General features: G+C 32.6%; 4 protein-coding genes across 4 annotated transcripts; all 4 read right to left on the reverse strand.

Annotated features, from left to right (window-relative positions):
- Positions 1-113: 113 nt before the first annotated feature.
- Positions 114-1,820, reverse strand: LOC9314519 (putative F-box protein At1g71320). Its single transcript, XM_002878405.2, has 3 exons — positions 1,429-1,820; positions 1,134-1,228; positions 114-1,010 (listed from the first exon to the last, which is right to left on the reverse strand). The coding sequence occupies exons 1-3, from the start codon at positions 1,803-1,805 to the stop codon at positions 535-537; spliced, it is 948 nt and encodes a 315-aa protein (XP_002878451.1). The 5' UTR covers positions 1,806-1,820; the 3' UTR covers positions 114-534.
- A 730-nt stretch (positions 1,821-2,550) lies between these two features.
- Positions 2,551-3,726, reverse strand: LOC9314520 (coatomer subunit beta-2). The gene is made up of 2 exons (XM_002878406.2): positions 2,888-3,726; positions 2,551-2,784 (listed from the first exon to the last, which is right to left on the reverse strand). The coding sequence occupies exons 1-2, from the start codon at positions 3,650-3,652 to the stop codon at positions 2,743-2,745; spliced, it is 807 nt and encodes a 268-aa protein (XP_002878452.2). The 5' UTR covers positions 3,653-3,726; the 3' UTR covers positions 2,551-2,742.
- Positions 3,727-5,117: 1,391 nt separating this feature from the next.
- Positions 5,118-6,925, reverse strand: LOC9314521 (probable WRKY transcription factor 68). Its single transcript, XM_021026633.1, has 3 exons — positions 6,355-6,925; positions 6,120-6,266; positions 5,118-6,017 (listed from the first exon to the last, which is right to left on the reverse strand). The coding sequence occupies exons 1-3, from the start codon at positions 6,594-6,596 to the stop codon at positions 5,600-5,602; spliced, it is 807 nt and encodes a 268-aa protein (XP_020882292.1). The 5' UTR covers positions 6,597-6,925; the 3' UTR covers positions 5,118-5,599.
- A 176-nt stretch (positions 6,926-7,101) lies between these two features.
- Positions 7,102-8,896, reverse strand: LOC110228653 (putative F-box protein At1g71320). Its single transcript, XM_021026570.1, has 2 exons — positions 8,316-8,896; positions 7,102-7,965 (listed from the first exon to the last, which is right to left on the reverse strand). Exons 1-2 carry the CDS (start codon positions 8,875-8,877, stop codon positions 7,289-7,291), a joined length of 1,239 nt encoding a protein of 412 aa, XP_020882229.1. The 5' UTR covers positions 8,878-8,896; the 3' UTR covers positions 7,102-7,288.
- Positions 8,897-9,414: the final 518 nt, after the last annotated feature.

Below are 9,414 nucleotides of genomic sequence, written 5' to 3' on the forward strand. Positions count from 1 at the left end.
ATTTCTTCTTTTGAACCTTCGATTTCTGTAAATAACGGATATACCCTCAAGAAAACGTCGTCGTTTTTTGGTTCTTAGGTTTTCACGTTTTTATCCATAAACGCTGTCGTTTAACTATGGTAATCAGAATGAGTTATATACCATTACAAAACTTTTATGCATGCTCTGAAATCTCAAACGACTTCTTTATTAATTATAGTTGTATCATACATTGAAGAAGAAGAGGGAAAAACAAAAAAACGACTTTATATTGTTAATGTGATCGATGTTATACTTATATAAAAGCCATTTATCTTTAATCTAGAGTAATCAACGAAAAGAAAAAGCAACAACATTAAATCGAATTAAACTTAATTAGATCTCTTGATAAGGAGAAACTAAGGTATCGGTATACAAAGCGGTTGTCGAACTATGGAACGGGATTTGGTCCACATCAATATTTCCTTCTTTAGGCCTAAATTTTGCAGCTTCTAAACCGATCATCCAAAACTTTGTAGCTAACCGACCAATACTTGTGACATTAATGGAAAAGATCTACTCCCATTTCTCAATTGAGTCTTCCATCTTCAATGACCATACATCCACATCCGGGTATTGTAGCACGTTCGATAGACATAAACGATCTTTCAAACTACATAATCTCATTTTGTGACTATGTTGTTCGTCATACCAACTCGGCCAAGATACTCTACTAAAGGTTTCAGTGTGAAGATCCAACGCTACTAACTTAATAGGCGTTTTTGATGATGACTTGTGATAACGTTGTGTCAACCAAAAGACGGATCCATTTGCAAAGACTGATGTTTGCTCATTAGAAATTTCCATGTTGGAAACAGGGAAAACACCAATCTGTCTTTGTTCGCTGCCATTGTCGAGGTTCAAAACCGAGGTCTTGAGAAGCATAGCATGTTCATCGAGACGTTTGTAGCAATTTATATTTATCGTTTTGTATGTTCCTGTTACTATGTCTTTCCCAAATCCAATGCAAAATAGCAATAGAGGCATAAAATCTACAGAGAAAAACATATATGTTATTCAAATTACCAATATTTTTTCTGTTGTTAAAGTATATATAAATTTGCTTTCATAATATTCTATAAAATTTGCAAGTTTGAGACGAATTAAACACATACCTGGAACGTGTTGCAACTGCGTTGGATAAAGTTTCCGGTGCTCTCTTGTCGCGGGGTTGATTATGTATACACTTGGTTCTAAATTTTTCCGATTCCTAAAGTTAGGCTATAACATTAGTGATTGACGAAAACTTTGAGAAAATTAGATTTATTGAAATTATTATCACTAAGTTAAAAAAAATAGAAGAAGATAAAATTCACTAAAAAATATCAAAAACAACCAATTTTTGTAATCCTTGCATATGCAAAGATTGATAGCTTGGCAACCAAATTCTGTACATGATAATTAGTATACCTTAACTCTTGGATGCAGACCAAACCGTCACAAGACCCTATAACTTTACATATGGTTATAGTTGGACCCACTGTTCTTGGACCATGAAAAATGTAAGAGCAAGGAGAACGACTGATTTGTGTGTCGATTTCGCCTTGATGATCTCTTGAAAAAGTCTCTAGAAGAATAGTTAGCGAGTTGTCGTCATCATGAGTCCTTGATCCAACAACAATTTTCGGGTTTGAGAAAGGACAAACCAAATGTTTTCTAACGAAATAGGTAGATTCGATCATCGATCTCCATTGTTTGGATACCGACTTGAATCGAATCAGAGATTTCACAGGAAGGTGTTGGAGGATCTCATCTTTCACTAAATCCTCATTTCCCCATTTTGCCATCGTTTTCGCCCTCTAGATTTGCAATTAGGGCTTTAGGTTTCCTTTTAGCTATATATATATATATATATGTAATAATATAGGACCTTGTAAAGAATATTCTTTTGTTTTATTTCCAACAACATCGTAAATAGTTTTAAAAATATATATTTAAAATTGTTAGTTAGTTACATCAAATATTAATTTAGTTAAAAAAATTAATAGATTTTTTCGGTGTCGACAAAAAAAAGGTTTTTTCGGTTTTAAGTATAATTTTTTAAAAATTATAAGTAAATTTTAGTGTGGATATTTTAATAATTTTATATATTAAAAATAGTTTTTAAAAAAAAAGGATGGGTATTTTTCAAACAAAAACTCATAAAGGAGGCATTTTTCCAAATTTACTCTTAAATATTATTTTGTCAATAATTCTTTCTTTTACAAATCAACAGCATGTGAAATTACATTACTAACTCAATTTAATAATATTTAAAATTTATCGATTTACCCCAAGATGCGTAAATAACATATATAAAATATTAATCGCTTATGTGACCATAACGACCGGAAACATAGGCCGACTGTTGAGCCCAATTCCTCAATATTCTTCTTCTTCAGTGGCCCAAGCAAGATCATCTATCAGAGCCACCCTTATTTCCCAAGCGATTCTCTTAGTTATTGGTATGTGAGTAAGTTGTTGCATGAATGGTCAGGTAGGTAAGCGTAGCAGTATTCCATAATATTTAAACTTTATCGATTTACCCCAAGATGCGTAAATAACATATATAAAATATTAATCGCTTATGTGACCATAAAGAAAATGAAATCGAATAATTAATATCGCAAGCTTCAAACCAAATGTTGCATAACACATAAGATAGACAATTTTAAATAACACATTGGCGCGATTGGCGCCCCTAGTATGGACTTACAAAATCACATTCATATATTGCCTGCCTCCTTATGCACAACCATCGTTCTTGGACCCGAAAAAGATTGCTTCCTATGTATAAATATAGTCACGAAAATTTAAGAATCCAAATCGCTTTATATATATATTTTAATAACAAAAAAAGGTTAGATCATAGATGATTGAGGGTGCTTACCAACTGATACAACGCTTGGTCACACGTATCTCTTTGTTCTTGCAGTTTCTTGGAAAGCAAGCTAACCAAATTCTCACCACTCGCATTTACGCATAACTGCTTAAGCTCTATATCTTGATGGCATATAGATCTCATGCATCTCCTGATTTCTCCGCTGTAAAAAGCAATAGTCGCACGTCCCAAATTAATGGGTTTAGGCAGCAACTGCAACGATGCTATTAACCTAACAGCTTCTGCTCGTTCTTGTCTGAGTTTTCCTGCAGAAATATCATGAATAAAGACTTTTTGTTTATCGATTAGTTTGGTTAGTGCGATAGCTATTTGAGTTCGGAGTTTCGCATCTCCATCGATGAGTAGCCTTCGACGACACTCTTCAAACCAATGACATGTTTGAACATCGTGGTCATCCTTAGAAGAATTAGGGAGAGGCAGTTCTCCAATGCTTCGTTTGATAACAGATAATCCATTTTCGATATCTGAAAACGATAATGAATATTCACCGATCATCCATATCGCGAAACCTATTTTCTCCTTAATGATCTCATGATGGATTTGACAATTGAAAGATGCGATGATGGTTTTCATCACATTCACTCGTAGCCTTGGATTCGACTTGAATTCTTTCAACGCTTGCTCCGAGTAGTTTTCCATGAAAATTTTGTTGAAGATTTCATTGGTCTTCTCGGTATCGAGTCCGAATATTACACAACCAGAAAATTTTATGTTCTCCGGTGGAGGGAGGCAAGGACGGACATAGTATGGCATTTTTTCTTTTAGTATGACAACAAAATTTTAGTATGACAACAAAATTTGCCAATTGCAACTTTCTAACAATCTTTCTCCTATATATGCTAATCCACTAGGAAAAAAAAGTTTTTTTCTCGGCAGTAGGAAAAAATGATAAAGAAAAATAGACAATAATAAAATTTTAATGAAGAAGATAAAGAGAATAATAATAACTCAGATAACTAAGAAGAGAAATCATACTAATAAATTAAAAATAAAGAAATTAAATATAAGGAAACTAGAAAGAGAAAAAAAAATAAGTATATTATAAAATCACCATACAAAATAGCTAAGAAATCTAATATAATTAAAAAGTTCCCCTAAAACTGCAATTTATCAGCTTACATAAAATCCATGTAACTTTATATAACAAAATCTTCAAATTTTTAATTGAGATTTTTTTTGGGTCAAACTATTTGAGATTTTTTATTATTACATTTTATTAATTACAATCTTAGAAGATATGTAGCGATTTAATAACTTGTTTACCTTAGGTTTTATTTTAACCATTTGTCTCTTCAAACCTTTACGACAACAATAATTTTATTAACTGCGAGAAGAAGTGTATATATATACTTCTGTTTTGGATTAGATTCAAAAAAAATTATAACACTCGACAAACATTAAATTAAAATCTTGTATTATTTAAATCTAGTATGTCGAGATTTGATGACTTGATCAAATCTTTTTTTTTTTTTTTGTGGCAGTTTGGAGCAAAAGACCATGTGATACGATCGACAAGATTAAATTTGGGACAGAGGGTGATGAATCCAAACATTTCTATAAATATAAATTGTTCACATAGTGTGGTCTTTATAAGGGTTTGACTCAATTCAAACGTTATGTTTAATACTGCTTCCAAACAGCTTGAAGACGGAACGAATCTCTAATGTTAACAAACATATACATGAGAGTATCATAATAGTCCACACGTCATTGTTCTTCTTAAAAGTAAAAATCATTTATTAGAGGTTAGGTTAGAATTTGAATTTGTTTTACTCCTTCATTTTCGTTTTTGGGTTTTAGAGGAAACCACAAGAATAAAATAAAAACCAAAAAGAAAACGTTAAAGTTTAAAATAGCAAGCGACATTGACACTTGACAGTGTATTATATATTTTCAACGCAGCAGGGTAATCATGAAATACAACTGGTGCTTATCTTTTTACAATAATCATAAGAGCTTAAGTTATCTTTTTCCTTAATAAAATATATACTGATCCATCCCATATCCTTTTCGATCCATGCATATATAACACTATGTAACATAACATTAATTAGTTTGGGTTTTTCCACATCAATATACCCTTCTGAATCCATCTGTTAAAATTAAATGTTCAGTAATCAGAAATTAATTTCTGTAAGAAAAAAAAGTCATCTGTTCCTTTGAACCCATTAAATTATGCTTCTCTGTTGAAGGGACAATCAATCAGAAATTAATCAAGGTTTACCGACTTCGGCTCTATATGAAAAAAAAAAAACATTAAACCCTAGACTAGCTAGAACGTATCATTGCTCTCAAAATATTGTACATTGTTCGAGGTTGGATATCACTTCGACGATCCATATACTAGAGTGAGTCGAGTGACATTAAAACTCGATTAATTAGGCAAACACACAAAATACTTAACTACCTAAATGTGATACGGTTCAATAAGGTTAATTAGTGTTTTGATCCTTGATGCATCAAACGGGTTACTGTAAAGTAAAGGAATATATCTCAATTAAACAAGTATGATTCCTCTCGTTCGGAAAAAAATACTCATCAGGATCAAATACATGTGACATCTTGAAGATCACCCTATCATTACAAGATTTGGAAAATTTCAACATCTACCTGATCCATTCAAGATTGCAAAGCAAAGATCCTATTTTTCATGACAATTAGAAAAAATAAACCTAGATAGCTACATAATTATGCGATTAACTAATACTCTTCCTTAATGATATGAGAGGAAACAACATCCTGAAGAAGGCCATGATCTTTGACTAAACCAGCTCCATCCAACAGATCCCGAGTTCGACTCTTCTTCACAACATGATCGTCATCATCATCACGATCAATTCCTTTTTCTTGCCTGTTAATGTACTCGGTTTCAAAAGAAGACGGCGACGGCCCTTGTTGTTGTTGTTGATGGTTGTTGTAATCTAAAAGCTGAGGAGGGAGTGTAGGGAGGCCAAAGTGGCCAAAGTGGGACCTAGAATCTGAGCCACTGGATCGAGAGCTGCGGTCTTTGGGCATGATGAGTACTGGACGAGGATGAGTATGTTGACCTTCGTAAGTGGTGATTACACTGCTTGGATCACTGAATGATCTCTCTACTCTCTTCTTCACGTCATAATTCCTTGCCAAGGGGGAAAAAACAAGCCATTAATTTAAATTTGTAAATCTCATAATTAATGTTGAATTTTTTCCAAAGAAGACAAAGGAAATGAATCTTAGTTACCTTGGAAAAGGGCTGTCTTTGACAGGCTTTTGACCGTATTTTCTCCACTTATAACCATCATCTAGATGAAGAACCTCACTCTTCGTGATGAATGACACTTTTGGCACCTTCATCTTCGTCTTCTCAATACTCTTAGTGAATTTAAACCTATAATCCCCAAGTTCAGCAAGCATAGTTTTTAAAAATGCTAACTTTTGTTTGCAAAACGAAAACAAAAGCTCAATCTCAAACTCACCGTTTATTTGTCTTATGCTGATGTTCTTCTCCATCTTCTTCTTCTTCTTCTTCTTCTTCGTCATCTCTCTTCTTTTCCGACGACAACGGCGAATGGGTGAGTGCATGACGATGAACACCCAGTAAATCCATGAACCCTACCGGATACCTCTCCGCCGATAAATCGTGGAAGTCAGAGAAGTGTGAGTAAACCCTTGTTTGCCCTAAATCGTAAAACGGCATCCCAACACCAATATTCTCCATAACCAAAGAAAGAGAAAGAGATAAAAGAGATTTTAGGGTTAGAGAAAAGATAGAGTGAGGAATGAAACATTGATTCTTGCTAAATATATGCCTTGAATTGATGACCGGCTATTGTAGGTGGATAGTCTTTAAACATTAATTAATCTGCGTGTCGTTTGGACAAGATACATTTTCGCGTGTTTTCTTTTTGACCGGTTCAGCAGTTAACCGAGATGACCAAGATAATTATGCTTTTTGAATTGTGTAATCTTCAGCGTTGGATCATGTGCATCCCAACACACCACAACGACGCCCACTTCTTATACTATTTGTAGTTTTGTACAATTGGCTCTGTCACTTTAGTTTTAAATTTTTAATCTATATTGATGTCCTTAATTACATAGTGTTCTGCTAGTTTTTTTTTCCTTCAGCAGAGAATGTGGGATACACTATGCTATTTTATTTTATTTCTTTTTCGAACAAGACATTTAAGATATATTACTAAAGCATTTTTTAAAATAGCACATAATTCCAATTATATATAGAAATTGCAATATACCTTTTTTAAATACAAACATTTACTTTTTTATCTTAAGTCAACAGCTTTTCTTTCCTTTGACAAAAAAATTAGCTTTTCTTCCTACTAGTATCTGTGATGTTAAAAACTTAAAAGCTTTTGATATTTTAAAAATCAATAGAAGGTAGAAACAACATCAAAGCAGCAAATTTGATGGAGAAATCATAGTCGGCGAATACCAAATCACCGTTCTTAGACTATCAAACGAAACTTGTTTTTGGTCCTCTCCAATCCTTCGAAAGTAAGCAGCCCTTAGACCAAGCATCCAACATTTTGCATCTAATCGATCGATATTAAGAATATTAAAAGAAAATAGTTTCTCCCAATTTTGAGTAGAATCTAATTCTTGTCGTAAACTCCAAACGTCTAATTCTGAACAATGTATGTGTAGCACATCTGATAAGCACAAACGTTCATTTAGGCTCCACATTTGCACACCACGAGAGTAACGGGTGTAACATTTAGGTAATGATACCCATCGAAATTTTTCTGTGTGTAGATCAATAGCTAATATCTGTGAAGGTAATTCTGAAAGTGTTTGATATCTCCAAGCATAAGTAAATTTTGTCCACCAAAAGAGTGATCCGTTTGCGTAAACCGGTGTCTGTTCATTGCAAATTTCGTGCTCATCTAAAACGTACCAACCGGCGTCTCTTTGCTTTCCATTATCAAGAGATATAGCTTTGATGTTGAAACGATCAAAATATCCACGAGGATGGGTTTTTTTCAAGTACATCAAAATCACCTTGTATGATTTTGTAATAATGTCTTTTCCAAATCCAACCGAAAATGGCATTATGGTCAAAAATCCACCTTCAAATGAACAAAAATACATATATCAGAAAAATGGTCAAATATCCACTATATTATTATATAACTTGAGAATTAGTCATAATCATTCTATCTATTGACACTAATCTGTAAACGTCTGATGTCATTGACCATTTATTATTAAATCTACGTATATCCTTTATACATTCTGTCTCTATATAAATTTATTTATCATTTCATATATATGATTACATGAATATTAATTTTGTACATAACAAACTTACTTAATAATTAGTTGTACACTTGTACCAGTCGACAAAAACGTGAATCATCATCTAGTGATTATTACATCCAAATCTATGATCACTTATTGAACAAAAAGAACGACGTACCTTGTTGCTCCAACATATCTGCCTGAAAAACTGTTCGATTCATCGTTGGATTGTTTACAAGACTATGGTAACTAAAATATCCGGGCCACAGCAACAATTCTGGAGACAGTGTTCGATGCTCTCCCGTCGTTGGATTGATTAAGTATATGTACTTAAAATCATAGGGCCCAACCAAAACCAATCCGTCACAAGACCCCAAGACTTGGATAGTTTCGTGTCGAGATTGGTTGATTGGATTATCAGGAAAAGTGTAAGAACTCGAAGAAGAAAGACAGATTTGTCCTTTGTTGTCATGATCTCTAGAAAAAGTTTTCAAAACCAAAGTTGTCGAGTCAGAATCTGATGACAGTTGATGAACAACAAGAAGTTTTGTGTTCGGGGTTTGTAATCCCAATCGAACGAGACGTTTGTGGGATAAATAGGTTGATTCGATCATCGATCTCCATTGTTTCGACACGGCCTTGAACTTAACAAGTGATTTCATTGGAAGATATTGAAGGATCTCTTCTAAAATATCATTTGGTGTAATGATAGTCTCAGGATTAATTTTGTCTTTCTCCATTCTTTTCCAACTAGATAGTTCCCAGTTTAGAGTTCTATATCATCAATATATATACTAAAGAAAAAAATTATGTATCTAATCATCAGTTTTTCAACTATTATAGATTGAAAATTAATGACTTTGAAAACAAAGTAGAACATTAATTTATGTAAAATTATAATAAATAGCTATTTATAATCTTTATCTTTAATACTACCAAAGAAAAAAATAGAAAAGATAATGTTAAAGATAAGGATTAAATAATTTGCTCTCACATAATTTTCTTTTAAGTATTAATTACTTTGAGTTATTTGTTAACAGTTTTTAATTGAAATTAATGTTTTAAATTTTCATCTAAAAAAAATCTTAGAAAAACCTTTTGGTATCAAATTATTTATCCTAATAAATTGTTTCTGTTATGATATTTGTTGTTAACTAAATAAGAAACAACATATATAGTATAAATGGAAATCTGTTGAAAATTTAGTTAATAGAACAAAAATAACTAAGAATTGAATTTAAAATTTAAGCAACATTTTTTTTTTTAACTCAGACGTA

Source organism: Arabidopsis lyrata (genome assembly GCF_000004255.2).
Source record: "Arabidopsis lyrata subsp. lyrata unplaced genomic scaffold ARALYscaffold_5, whole genome shotgun sequence".
Classification (NCBI taxonomy): Eukaryota; Viridiplantae; Streptophyta; class Magnoliopsida; order Brassicales; family Brassicaceae; genus Arabidopsis; species Arabidopsis lyrata.